The 15244-nt window shown below is 40.4% G+C and overlaps 1 protein-coding gene across 1 annotated transcript; it reads right to left on the bottom strand.

Moving 5' to 3' along the window:
- Window positions 1–1382: 1382 nt before the first annotated feature.
- COMT (catechol-O-methyltransferase) lies at window positions 1383–7284 on the bottom strand (the record flags this gene model as incomplete). Its single annotated transcript, XM_079543826.1, has 4 exons — window positions 1383–1562; window positions 3554–3685; window positions 5252–5445; window positions 7002–7284. The coding sequence occupies 4 exons, from the start codon at window positions 7282–7284 to the stop codon at window positions 1383–1385; spliced, it is 789 nt and encodes a 262-aa protein (XP_079399952.1).
- Between the last annotated feature and the right edge of the window lie 7960 nt (window positions 7285–15244).

Raw genomic sequence — 15244 nt, 5'->3', positions numbered from 1 at the left:
TTCTTGGTCTACTTTTGAACTGTGTCACCCTCGCCTGTAACACTTTTTTCTTGTATGCTGTGGGGTAATTTTCTACAATGTTCATTACTGGTGTCCTCAGGATGGATTTTCTGTAGCACCCGGGCCAGGACAGATACCTCTTTAGAAAGGTGAGCTGTAAAAGGAAGAAACTGCTAACAAGTCTGAAAGAATCACTGATGAAAATTACAAGAAAGTGGTTACCTCTGGTTTTGAATGGTTCAGTGTTTCTGTGGTTGTTCCGAGGCTGGAAATCTCAAGTGCAGTGCAGAATCCATGGAAAACAGAGGAAGTCGCTTTTCTTCTCTATTATTTTTTAGTTTTTATTCATAAAAGCAGCCATTGGCTCATTATATAATCACAGCAGGGCATAGAAGGAAAGAAGAGTAGATTTCTGTATTGTTCAGGTGAGTCAAGAGACTTCAGATTTGGTTTTATAAATCTTCTCACTAATAAACCTTGCCATTCAATGCTAACTACAACTCATAGGTTAAACAAGGTGTGCAGAACCCACCTGGTAAAACCCATTCTCACTAAACATACATAATGCTTTAGAGCAAGCAGCTTGCCTTGCCTCTCAAATGCACACAAAATATATATACAGTATAATAAAGGAGTGAGTAAATGTAACGACGGGATAAGTGGTATTTTCTCAAGATCTCAGTGATGTTGTCATTTTGATATTCTGTTAGAAACAACCTGGTTTTTGTTATGCTGTGTTCATTTTAATCTGCTTGCTTCTCCAATTCTCCCTGCATGTGCAGATATAATAATTTTTTTCTTTGTCTTATGCACAATTCTGTTACACTTTCCCATCACTGTGTAGCTTTGTCTTCTTTCAGTATGTGCCCTTTTCTTCAGCATGGAGATAATTAACATTTTCAGCCATGCAAAAATGCATCTTACATTATTATAGGAACTTTCACTGGTAGAAGTGGCATGAAAATAGTTTAGCATAACCAGGGTTTCTGAGTTGTTCTCTTGCAACATGCATGCTTTTGTCACACTCGAGAATGGTAAGGCAGTTCAGCTTTAGAACATAAGTTCTTAGAAATCGAGTGGCTTTTTCCATGTTACTGTAACCTTACCAACTGTGGTTGTTCATGTTTGAGCTCAAAATAACAGACTGTGTTGTTTGACAATACATTGGTCACCTTGGGTTTGCTGTATAATGTGAAGCAATGAATGGGCCTTTAAGTGGATGCCCTACTTACTCCAGATCTTGGTTTCCACCTGATAAAAAATGGTTCCCACTAGGTGATAAGCTTCAAAATACAAACAGCAAAATGTAAAGCACAGTCAAGTTAACCTGTGTAGTTACATTTATGTCATTAGAAACGAACACTGAGTATTAACAGCTGTCTTTATCCCAAAAACACAGCCTTTTCCATAGCATCCTGCACTTCCATATATTCCAGCTGAGATGGGTAGGTACTGCATTGGAAACGGGGGTTGTTGCGGATATATTTAACAAATTCAGGAGCTCCTGGGAAGATGATATTGTCAGCCAGAAGAACTGAGCCCTTCCTCAGCAAGCTGCATTCCTAAAAAGAAGAGAAATTGCTTCATGGTGGCTGTTAAGCTGACGTTGTCTTGTATGCAATTTGCTTTTGTATTAACCATGTCATGTTAAAGTGCATGCATAAAAAATCCATTGATTTGGGAGGGAGGAAGAAAAGACATAGGAGAAGCTGAACAACTCTCTATCCAGAGAGCTCAGTACTTTGTTGTCACATTTAGCATTCTGATTTACTTCTGCTAACACAATTGGCGGAACATTACAGAGATGCTGATAAAGTTGGGTCATTTGGGTTCAGAGATAACAAATCAAGTGCAGTGGAGGAGTGCAGTTTGCTGCTTGTATCGTTTCCAAACACAGGTACGTGATTAATAAGTGGGTTTTGTTTTGGCTGTCATGCCTAAAGTTTGACACCTTTTTTTAACACAGCATTAAAACGTAGTGGCTATCAAGGTCATCTGAGAGATTGGAATGTACCAGTCTGCATTGGCTTGTCCTAGTAAAACTTCACATGTGCTAACAGAATAAGTGAGATGTTCCGAGCTTGCTTTCCTCTCACCTTGTACAGCTTTCTGCTGCTCTGTTCAGGAGCAGGGTGTGAAGCAGGATTAGTGCACAAGGAAGATCACTTTGACAAATTTCCACAAGACGTGATTATCTTGCAATATTCAGGCAAACATCCTCTGGCCTGCAACTCATGTAAGCCTGCAAGTGACACGTATTTCCCACTGGTCACCAGGATTTCAGATTGTTTGTCAGGCTTTTCTAGCTGTGCATGAAGAGGAATGCTGCCTGGGCCATTTGAAATAGATGCTAAAACTGAGTTAGAAAGTTTTAAACATCTGAGAAAAAGTGGGGAGTTTTTCTACCTCTTTCTGCTCTGAATTTTCTTAGTTTTTAAGCAAAGCAACTTTGTCTCACAGATGCACCAGACAAATTACAAATTTGGAGGTGAACTGCCTGTTTTGGTCATGTTATGGGGGTTAAGCTCTGATAAGTGTGCAGCTATCTCTTCCTGGTGGAAAGACCTCAGTTATCATTACACAGCCTGTTTAAAAGAAAGCATTCTCTGGATTCAAAGTAACTGAAGAGAGAAGCATTTTCGTCAGCTCCTGGTAAATTCAATACTGGCTGTTTGTAACACCAACTTTCCTTTTTGAACAGCTATCAGGAAAACAGGAATGAAATTTATAAACAGGAGAGCCTGGATGAGAAAATATTTCTGTAAGCCTTAAGCAGGGATCAGAAAGGAAGATGGTGGGTTCTGCATGTAGGAGGCAGCTTCGGAGGAAAAAAAAAAAAGAAAAGAAAAAAAAAAGGTGCATTTGTGAGGAAAATAACTGAAAAATGGCACTTCCATCCAAAGAAGCAGTTCTAGAAAGTTTTATCAGTCTGCAGTGCCAAAGCCAGGAGAGTCTGTGTATGCTGTGTTGATAAATCCAAACGTGAATCTTAGTTTAACACTTGAAAACATCTTTCCATCCATAAGTACTCCAGTATTTAGTTACCTCACTTCCAGTGTTACCTCTCAATGCCTACTGCTGTTACAACTTGTTTTGTAACACTAATGGCTATGGGATGTTGGAAAGAAATGAACAAAATTTTTCCTCATTTAGGGCTGCAGATAAAGTTTGGCAGAACTTCCCTAACAACTGCTTTTCTGGAGCAGTCTACTGTTTTTCTTAAGGTTGGTGTAAAATCAAATAATAAGGTGTAAAAAAGGCTCCCAGAAAGATGATAACGCAGCTGTGCTAACAAAATAGTATTTCATCAGAAAGTCCTGCTGGCACCACAATTCCAAGCAGAAAAGGGTGTACTGAGGAAATTGGAGAAGTAAAAGTGGAGCAGCAATATGCAGGTCCCACATAAAAGTTTAGGATCCTGTCCCCCAAACCTCTTTTTTCATATATTTGCTATTTTGACTGTCCTTCATTTTACAGAGGAGAAGGTTCTTCATTTGGAATATAGGCCTCACAGACATTTGGTACTTTTAAGACTGGAATTGTGCAAACTGACCTGAAGCAGGATGGTGTCTGGTGCATATCTGTCTTTCCAGTGGTCCACGAAGACAAAATCCAGAGTATCCACTTCATATTTTTTTTTCAGCTGGGGGATAATTACCTCTGAGGGGCCTTCTAGGAGTTTTACCTGAAATGCAAATCCATCTGATGAATTGCAAACCATTAAGAACATGCCTCTAGCTCATTTTAAATTGTGGCCAGACATCAATGATCCTGCTTGTAGTTCAATATAACCTCAGATTGAGGCTCAGAATGTAGCTTCTACCGTTATTTGGTAGAGTTGGGTCATGTGGATTTCTTTTTTGTTGTTTTGTTTTTGTTTTTTTTAAGCAGTTAAATTCACTCATGTTCCAAAATATTTTCTTTCTCTATTATTATAAAAAGAGGGAGAGGTGAGAAAAAAAAGTGACCTGTTGTTTTTGTTAGATAACATGATTCTTCAGTGGAAACATGGGAATCTTCTGTTGAAAACAATACTTCTATGAATTTTTTTTAGTTGCATCTCAGTTAAATTATGAAGTTCAAAGTGGAGCAGAAAATGAAAAGCATACAATTCTTTAGAATACATCCAGAAGCTACCATATAGAAAATTGATATGGCCAGGAAAGGAGGAAGGACAGAGCCTATTGTACCTCCCTTACAGGTTCACTGGCATAAATACTGTTAAGCTGAAAGAAATTGCTGCACACTGACCTGTTAAACTTTTTTTAACAAAAATCTGTGAATCTGTTAAAAGGAAAAAATAGTAAGGAAATCTGTCTGGTTTATGACTCACAGTTCATCAGATGATTAAATCAGATGGAGGGAAATGCAATTTTAGATGTCACTATTATTTCAGGTTCTCATCAAGAAGTTAAGAAACGTCTCTGAGGATCTCATCTTCAAGGTGGGATTTATTTCCAATAGTTTTATCATCTCTGTTGAAATTGGTTGGCTGGTTGATGGAATGGCACTTCTTGGGTGTGAATCCTGTGATCTGCTGTAGGTAACTGCCTGGGGCTGAGATGGATGACAGACTGGAAGTACCTGCCTCTCAGCCAACCATAGAAGGTGTTGAGACATCTCACACTAGGCAAACTTTAGGTGCATATGTATATGTACTGTGACCAATTATATTTGGGTAAATGTATCTTATGTGAAGTATGTTCACATAATGAAATCTCTTCTGTGAACTTTCATAAAAGAATTGGCTATGGTTCAGTTCTCTTGATGCTGACCCTCGTATTTTTATACAGAAAACCAGTAGTCCAGCTTTTGAGAGGTAACACTATGAAGTCCTCAGTTGTACTTCTGTGAGAGATCAGGCACAGGACTGAATTTAGGAGCTAAATTTAGGAGCTGTTGATATAACAGCAAGGGAAAACAAAATGTCTATGAATAAATGTGGGATAGAAATTGTAGAAAAGTTCCTGATTACCTGTCATTTTCAGTAATGACAGTAAATCTTTCCAGTTTTGCAACAGTGGTTGATAATTTTATGATAAGGACTGTGTGTAGTGCTGATGCCTTGTGACTGTAATCAATGAAATAATGGACCCAGGAGCCTCTTTCCAGGCCCGTGTTCTTACAGTCACTATGAGCTTTGCTTATGGAGTTGTACTTTCTTCTCAAATGGAGTAACAAATTTAAACCCATTAATGTTCTTTTTGTGGATAAAGTCCCACTCTCCATGCAGTGGACAAATGGCACGTACCTTATCTTGTACTCCAGCAAACTCAATCATCTGTTTAGCTATAGCAGCAAATTCTGGGTTGAACTCCACAGTGAGAAGACGAGCACCTGCTTTCAGCAGCCGAGCAATCCTAACAGCTGAGTAGCCACAGTATGTTCCCAGCTCCAGTGTAACTTTAGGATTGATCTCTTCCACTGTCTTGTCCAGAATTACACCTGAAAAAAAAATGGAAACAGGTGAACTTCTAACAGAATGAACATCTGAAGATTCAAAATGCAAACTTTCAACAAAAAAAAAAAATCTTAGTTTCGTGTGTTTTTGAGTGAGGAATTACCTGATTTAAGTATTTTTAGTGTTACAAGGGAAAAATGTGGTGTGTTTTTCCAGACCTGGTTGACCAGACCTGACTTCTGAGTGCTTGTATTTGTTGCAAATGTTACAAATAGTAGCCTGATACAAAACAACTCAGTCTAAATAATTGTCTTTAAAGGGAAAAAGTCTAATCATAAGTTGCAAGATATTTGAATTCACTAGATGAATTTGTGGGATGGAAAAGTCAATTGTTAACTAAAAAAAAAGTTCTCAAAAAGAAGTGACAGTGTAGTGCTACTGCATGTGCAGTCCTTCTGAAAAACTGAATGTATCTTTAAAAACTCACCTCTTAGTTATATGGCTAGAAACTAGATAGCTAATCATAAGTAGTATCTGAAGGGATTTTACTCTGAGCCACAGACTGTCTGAATGGGTGCATACATTGAATTACCTGATTTGTTTATGAATAGTGTGGTGTTAATACTTGCTGAAATCATGTGGTCATTCTGAACTGAGGATACACTAACTTTGATGGCTCTGATAGAGAAGCCATTTTCTCAGAGGAAAACGTGAGTGAAACGTTTAAGAATATAATCCCAAATAGTCCAAGTTCATATTTCTGAGAATTCCTACTGCCATAACCTCACCACCTGGCACGTAGAGGAGCTGGTTTCACTAAATGTACCCCTTGCAGAGAAGCTTTTTTATTACAGTGCTGACAGTTGTACTCCGTTAGTTATGTTAATCCCAGATTGAGCAAATTTTCACTGCAGTTTCCTAGTAAGAGGTACTTTGGTGTCTAATTCATGGTGAACATGTTAACGAACATGTTAACGTTTTGCCATCACAGTCTTCTTTAATAGACTGTAATTTTCCTGTGGCTAAGAAAAAGAAAACTTTTGTCCACATAGTTTCCCTTGGGAGACAAGAATGAGATGACTTACTTGCTCAGTAGCCATAACATCTGATAACTGCTTCTGTGTATTACATGGCTAGGACCTCTCCCTTCAACATTAACTTACATTTATGCTTGCAGATATAAAACTCTTTTAAAAGTTTAAAATACTTGCCACTTTTTTTTTCTTTCTTTCTTTCTTTTTTCTTTCAGACTCAGTAACTTTCAGCTAAGGATCTGAAAGTGCTGGAAGTAATTATGCTTCAGGGACACCCTTTGTGGTACCTAAGACACAGCATAACTCTAGATTTCTTCCATCTCGTCCCCCTTTGCACACCACACTACATTTTGATGCTGTGACTTGCTGGATTACTAACTAGATCCTCCTCCTCTAAGATGTTGGCACAAACATGCATTAATGTTTACAGAACTACTCCGCTGACCACAAAGCTGTGGTGGGATTTTTTTTGCAGCAGAGAGGACTGACCATGAGCACACAGAAAGATGTCCTGTGTTCTGTTAGTCTCGAAGGATCCTTCAAGTGCTGACCCCTGCTTCAATTACCTTTTACATTACCCACGTTCATGGCCCACTCTTTCTCAGAGCAGTATTTATCTATAGTTTCCATCACACTACAGGGGTCTCCTCGGACTGCATTCTGCAACACAAAATTTAAAATCCTCTGTTCTTTGCTCTGATTCATGATGAAATTGGTTATTTTCTCCTTGATTATTTCATGCCAGATCAGGGCAGCAGTGGCATTTTTCCTGATGAGTACCACGCAGAGCAAGGAAATGAAAAGCAGAACGAAGACAATGAACAAAAGGACTGAAGAGCTCTCCAGCATCTGGAAAGAAAGAGGAAGAAAAAAAACAACCAGAGTTAAGGTGGTCCACGAGAGAGCTATAATTTCTTGTAAATGTTCACCCAAATCACGCATAACCTACCATGTTAAACAGCAGCGCACACCGCATAATTATGATATTATACGATATTGTACCGAGTTGCTGGAAATCCCTCCCTGTCGCTTGGTAATGGACGGTGCTCCGCGGCGCTCCCTTTACGAGCCTACTTTACATGCAGTCAACAAGTAGCTTTATTTAATGCTCTGCTCCCTTCCCCCACGCAGCTGCGCAGCCCTGGCTCCAAGCGTGCCGCTGCATGAGAAGCGCTCTGACCGAATCTGTTCTAACTAGTTTTCAAAGGATTCCAAATCTTAATTAGATTCTGCATGTGATCTCATTTTACTGATTTCTGAACACTGGGAAACTTGTAAGTTTTAGTAAGAAAATATGAAACTTTTCACTCCAATTTTGAGCCAAGGATCAGCAGACGCTGGTAGTGCTGGTGGCACAGGTACTATTCTGTATGAAATCGGTTCCCAGGACAAGCTTTTAATGGGCATTCAGATCTCCTTGCTAGCACCTGCCCTTCTTGCATGCTCTGCAGAGAAGCTGAGCTGGAAGGAATTCATCTGCTTCGCTCCTTTTAGTGCCTGCAGCAGAGGGAGCCGGGAGGGGTGGCTCACAGAAGATGGTAGCCTTTCTTACTCAGGAAGCTTTTGACACGAACCATCAATCTGACACTTCTGAGGGGAAAAAAAAAATACCTACGTATGTTTTTTTAATAGCAGAGATGCTTTCTCAGCGGTTATAAAAATGTAAAGCTAAATCCATGAACCAGAGAAGAGTCTAGGTTCATGAAATTCAAGAGATGTAACTAAAGGGCATATTCTATTACTCTGATGGACCGGCTGCAATTACTGATGGGACTGTGCCTGTTCTTCCCCTCAAATTCACTGCCAGCTCCAAGTGCCTGCGTGTGCATGTTTGTGGTGGTGTACACCCATGCGTGTGCATGGGTGGTGCGTGTGTTTGTTTGTGAGTTCAGGACATGTGAACATAAAGCTCAGCAGATGTCACTCTGTACAGCTCAAGCAACAAATCCCTTCAAAGCCGTTTACTGATGGGTTTCAGACAAGCCAGCATAAAGAAAGTTATGTTTATTTCCATGCAGGATCCACAGAACAAAGGATCTGGTAAGTAAGCAATCTTCGAGTATTGATTCAGCCTTTCAAAGGGTGCCAAACTAAGGCCTGCAATATACTTTTTCTCACTTCCCCTAGGATTGTCTCACAAAAGTCCTAAATGTTCGGGTGGTCAGCCCTCTGTTCTGTACAGGCACACATCACACATGGGAAAACCCATACCACTGCATTAAATTTGAGTCATTGTGCAGAACACATGTTGAGTTCAGAAGCTGACTGTGTTGCTATGGAGACACGCTCAACATACAATACAGCTGATGTTTGTTCACCCATTTACTTATCTTAGTTGCACTGTGAGCATAATTTGGAGCAGCTGAAAGTATTTATTTCAAATAGTCACCAATACTAAAGCTTTCCTATACAATGCTTTCCTTGCAAAGACTGACTTGAGATGCTTCCTTTCAGGGCTCACCAGCACCGTTAGCACACAAACATCCTCCTTCTCAGGCTTGGAGTTTTGCTTCGTAGCTGACATGAACCTGGTTCTTTGTCTTAACAGGATCACAAAGGTCTGGATGTCGAACTTGCTTTTTCCCTTCTATGCACTAGTAGTTCTGGTGAGCAGTCCCTTCCAGATAGAACTGCTGCTCAGGAAGGATAGGGCTACGAAGATAGGGAAGGGTCTAGAGGCCAAGAGGTATTAATTAGGAGCAACTGAGATCACATGGTTTAATAACTTCACTGAATGGACATGCATGAAGGTAAAAACCTTCACTTCCATATTATGATTTAGTGAGGTTCCAAATGCACAAGTTAGCACTGCAGTCTCTTCTGTGCATTAGAAACGCCCAGATAATGTGACCCAGTTCTTTAAAAACTAACATCTGAAGTGGAAAATAGTAGGTAACATATGTAAATAAACAGAAAACTGGATGGATAACATCATAGAAGGAGATGAATAACACTTATAGCCAAATCTATTTTCATAGAGTTCAAAAGACAGAGTTTAAAATAAAGAATATTAAAATTTCATGCCCAAACCTGTCCAACTACTGGCAAGCCTTTCAAGGCAGTGGATTATTTTCTTGTGCATCTACTCTTGCTCATTCCATTGGCTTTATGAGACCAAATCACAACTCAATCAGTAGTTCAGTAGTTTTCCCTGCCAACTGTAATCAAACTATTATCTTTTAAATGGGAATACCTGTTTTATATTACAGAGATTAAAAAACACACTTTGAAATAAAGAAGCCTACGGAAAACATGAGAATTTGCTATTCCAACTTAGCTGCCTATAATAACGTAGCAAAGTTGTTCCAGTGGCTATAAAACAATCCTGGCTCAAACTTAGGGATCTATTACAATGGCAACAGTTGTTAAGTTAGAGGATTCCTGCCCCTCTTACCTCTATAGGATCTCCAATTTTTCTACAAGTATAAAAGTGTCATGGGCTGGAGCACAAAGCAATGCATCCTGTTCTCTACCTGAACATTCTTGCACAGGTGATTCCAGATGTATCACCACAGATTACAGTAAAGGTTTTTCAGTAATCATAAAAATCTTTTCTACAAAGACATCAGACTACCATTCTCCATCAGTGTAAGGAGAGTAAACTTTGTGACCCCGAGTCAGTGGATTTAGGTTTGAGTCTATTTTTGGCAATATATCTAATCTGACCTTGTGTGAGTTGTCTTACCTCTGCTGCCATAAGAAAGATAACATTACTGGGACTATTGTGAAGCTGAATTAATTTTTAGCAGAAAAGTCCTTGCTATGGAAGAACACAGTGATCTTATCTGTGTTAGCCAGATGGCTCCATCCCGGGACACTGAGATAGCCAACACCTCTATGAAATTACTGGTCTCGAGTTTATGAAAAACAGGGGAAATGCAGAAACAAAGACTGCTTCATATACTTTGCACAAGTGATTTCAGCCTGCTTACTCATTAGGCCTCTGAGGAACGATGTTACATTCAACACTACCTTAATTTTTCATGCATATGATCTAACTGCCAAATACCAGTTGGTTGTTCAAGGGTTTATTACCAAGAACCCAGACAGTCCTTCAACATTCTGATGCTAAAGAGTTTAGAATCTAATTTAGACTTGATTAGCTCACACAACCTGGTGAACGGGGAGTGCTTGATAAATTTATACCCTTTCACTTTTTTTCCACAGAAGAATCTCTCCATCAGTCTGATCTCCATCAGTGTTGATGGTAATAGAAATGGATTACAATAGTGGAGTGCCTGGGGACAGCGAGGCCTGAACTACTTGCAGAGATGCTGCTGCTACGTGTGCAATAACCAACGATTCTCTAGAGGTGTTCTATAAAGGCCATATAACTTACGATTAAGCCCTCCTACACACACCTGTGTGAAGCAGGTACTGTGCCTCCTACCTTTAGAAAAAGGTTGAAAACGTTTTTCAGGATGTTTAAATTCAAGCCTTTTAAAAGCTTGTGCTGAAATTATGCCTTTAGGTGCATGCATTAAAGTAAGTGGAGGATGTGCCTGTTAGTAAGGCTGCATTAGCTGTTTAAGAAGCACTTGAGAAAACAGTGCAGAAGAGTTGGCATGTTTCTATGCACATTTGGAAGAATGTCTGCTTTCCTGCAGTAGGCGGAGATGTGTGCTGTGCCACAACCCAGACAGCATTCCTGACTCTTCGTCCAAGCTCTCTTGACTGAGGCAATCTCTGTTTTGTGGCATTTTGCTTTTCTTGATCTTTTTCCAGAGCATGGAGGGCAGAGTATTTTGATCAGAAAGTTTAAACTAACTTCTGCCAGCATATTGTGTTCTGTTGCTGTAGGGAAAATGATTGAACAGCTTCATATTTTAGACCTTCTAAAAATAAAAAAATAATAATCTTTTTACCTCTTATTCATTATTGTTCACTTGTTCTCAATTGAGTGCAACACTGTGAAGAATAATCACAGTATTGCCAAATGCAAATAGCTTTGCCTCAATGGAAACTCAGTCTGGGCATCAGACATTCACATTTTCCACTGACATCATAAAAGCAAGCTGAACAAATTTTATATAATTTTCACTTGCATGAAACCCAAATTTCCTCTTCTTAGGCTTTTTCAAACTGCATTTTAGCTACCTTGACTACAAAAATAAATAAATAAATAAATAAATAAAAATCAGACTTCTATAAATGAAAGTCCTGACTTTCTTTTCTCCAGTCCTTTAATCTTCCTTTTCCTCCTTCTTAGATTGCAAGAAAGCAAATACAAGTTTCTTTTCACTGGACAAAAGGAAAAGAACAGAAAAGTACTTATTGCCTACCAAGGAGCCCCAACAGCTAAGCTTCATAAGAGTGTTTAACTCCATTCTCCATAGATTTCAATTAGGATAACTGCTATGCACTTAAAAGTTCCTCTGCAATAACTATGGACTGAATGGCATCAGTACTGGCACCCAAAGGAAAGGTTTACATCAGGTTATGTGGCCCCACAGGGTTTACAATAAGCTGGCCTCACAGGCTGACGTCTCCATGCTGCAGGCAGGCCCATGTGGATCTGCTGAGCTGTGATTCAGACTGGCCTGATAAACACTGTGCATGATGAAAACCAAAGCCTGGAGAAAGAATTCTTTAAGGATAAGAACAGCACTTGTCAGGATTCAGACCCTTCCAGGTATTCCTAGGAAGCAAGTTTTTTGTACTCCCTCACTCCGGAAGTCTAGATGTGTTTGTACTACTTGCACCAGTGCTTGAAGTCAGCTGGTTAGGACGGCTCAGCTTAACAGCACAAATCCCACCTGGGAGGCAGAGAACTCCTAGAAAGTTCAGAGTGTTCTGCCTGTCAGCACACCACGATCTGGCCTGGAAAAAGTTTTCCAGCTGAGGTTTTTGTGTTCCCCAGGGGATGAACAAGCTTCTTTTGAATGATTCTGCCCTAAAAATGGCAGAAGAGAGAAAAGGCTGAAAGAGAAATGACCAAACTTTACCCCAAGATTAATTATTGTAACAGACCAATATTGTGCTCTTTGTGTCACAAGGACCAAGGACTGAACTCCTACTATCCCAAATCTCCACTGTGTGGTCCTGACCTGCTTCCAAGGCTACCTGCTGATCTACCGCAAATCTGTCTGTCCCAGCACTGCTTTCTGCTCTGCACAAGCTGCTCTTTGGGCCAGAGAGAGTGAACGATGGAAACGTGGTAGCGAAGATGTTCACTGAGGAGTCTGAAAGAACATGAAGGAAATTGCTGCTGAACTGAAGGTTTATCTCTATGAACATAAACTGCTCTAGCAGGCCAGGCAAGGTGGGATCTGCCACAGCACAGCGGGTAACCAAAGCGCTGTGTGAAAAGAAGCAGCCTGCTTCAAATCCTGGCGGAATGCCTTCCCCAGAAAAGTAGCTGGAGTGGAGGCAGAGTTTCTCACGTTTTAGCTAGAAATTGCGTTTTGAGAAATCCCTCCTGAAAGTCTTAGCAAAACTGGTATGGATGGCCTCACACAGTAAGTTTTGGTTTCAATGACCCCTGCCAAAATTATGTTTTTTCAGAAAATTCCTCATCAGTTCTAATTCCAGCGATCCCGAAGGAATGCAGAAAGTGTGGGACTGGCAGAGATAAACACAATACCAACTCCAGGCTGCTAAGAAGTATTGTTCAACTTGAGTGACAAGTAAGTTGTTTGCAGTGTTAGTGTGGTTAAGCTCTTTATCAAACTAAAGCTGAACATCAGTTAATTTTTCCTCGGCACTTAAATACTGCAATGCTGTGCAAATGCAAGAGATTTTGAATCTGAGCTCAGGGCTTTGTTAGAGGAGTCCATGGCTCAGCAAGCAGTAAGCTTATGTGCAGAAATTGTCACAGCTGTTTATAAAGATCACCAGTCTGACATGCAGCTAGTAGTGTAAGTACGAGTTTGTGTTTTAAAGAACAGGAGGTAAGGGGTGAGTGTCCTTAAAGGGCAGCAGAGAGAAACTCTACAAGCAGCAATAGGGCTAGCAAGCAGAAGTCCTAGCTTTTGTTGTTACACTTCTTCATAGACATTTTGCTGAAACAGAATTCCCGACTGAAAATGAAAACTGCATAAAATACAGCTGAGCGCCACGTTTATAAAAGCAGCTATTCATGGTCAATTATTAACAAATTGAAGCCAGACTTGCATTCAGCTTTTTCTCGAGTACAGATAAGTTGCAAATTCTAGCAAACTTACATCCGTAAATTACTTTTCCAGTTTAGGTGGGGTTATTTCATCTCCTTGCTTTCAGCTGTCGAGGTTTGCAATGCAGTAGAAATGCAGTAGAAATGCACTACACACAAATATGTCCTACTCTTTCCCCGAGAAAGCTAGCTGCCTGCCAATGAATACCAGTCAAAACGTGGAAAATGCTGCTTCCTTCATATTCAGCACAGTTTAAAACTGTGGTATCATCTAACAAAACAAATCATGCCAAGTCTGAGAAACAGAAAAATATAAATATGTACCTTTCTCAGTACAGCAGAAGCTGTTCCCTCCAATCTTTTCCTGTGCTGTTCTGGTGGGTGCTTTATAGAATAAGAGTCCAGGAGCCCGCAGTTTTCAGTCACGTTCAATCACATCAGAGGAATAGCTTATCGGCTCTGTTACACAGACTCTAAAAGGAGCGGTGTCCTTTTTCCCAACTCCTCCTTTCACAGATTTCTGCACTCCTTAAAGGTGCTCAGTGCTCTCATAATCTCCGAGAAAGCTATCTGTCTGTTCTCGATGACAGTGCTCTTGTTACCTAGTTACAGCACAGCCAATGCTGACAGAGTCAGGTATGAGCCAAATCTGCGCCCCGTATAAATGCGCTGCGTTCAATCGAGCAACTCCAGGAATGAATTTGGCCCAAGGGACATAATTCTTTTTTCAGCTGGGATGTGGCATGTATGGCCAGAGCAGAAGTTGTGGAAACAAGACCCAAGCACGTGGGTTAAATATAGAGTGCTGCTGAAGGGGAGGGGAGATACACACTGCAAATTGCCTAACAGCTGTCACAGAAGGAGGGTAATCAATGTATTATAGTCCAGAGCATGACAACAGAGAATAATGGGAAGTGGATGAAGGGAATAAACATTTACACAGCTAAGAAATAACCGAGGATCACGGTGTTTTCAGTAACCCTTAACAGAACATAGTTAAGACCCTGCAAAATAGCACAGCACCTGGTATCAATGCAGAATAACTTTGAAGCATCCCTTCCACGTATAACAGAGCCTTAGCTCAAGAGATATTTTCTTATAATCCAGACATCAAGCAGAACAAAGAATGAAAAAATAGTGCTCTTCAGCTCCACCAACAGTTTCCTGTGTGGCCAAAGCTAGCACGAAAAACACGACAGGTTGTCTGCAAAATCCATGATGCCACCCACAGTTCATTATCACTGAGAATTTCTTTTACTGTTGGGCTGTGGTGAAAAAAGCTTAAAACAGTGAAATTTATTCTGTGTGCTGACCTGGCCAAGTAACCATACAGCCTTTTTTTGGAGATGTCTTTAAAGTAACTCTAGCTAGTTGTGAACTGGTGAGTGGCACCAGCCCATACTCTGCTTCACGGCATAAGTTAGTGCCAAAACTCACCAGATTGAGTAGTGTCCCATGGCAACACTTCTAAAGAACTTTCAGCTTTGAGCTGAATAATATTCTTCAGGCAAGGAGCATGGGTGGAGCAAACGTGCAGCAGCACAGTGCTCAGAGGGCTGGCAGAGATGAGCTCAGACCTGTCTCCGCAAACTTGACTGGACTTGCAACACACCTCACCGCCCCAGAGGGAGGCCATACGGTTGCAATCACATGATGCATTGTGGCAGTGTTATCCTCACTGTGCAGAGCACTGGGCTA

The sequence above is a fragment of the Tetrao urogallus genome, assembly GCF_951394365.1.
Source record: "Tetrao urogallus genome assembly, chromosome: 17".
Taxonomy (NCBI): Eukaryota; Metazoa; Chordata; class Aves; order Galliformes; family Phasianidae; genus Tetrao; species Tetrao urogallus.
The sequence above is the reverse complement of the archived record's forward strand: the minus strand, read 5'-3'. Positions and strand labels throughout refer to the sequence as shown.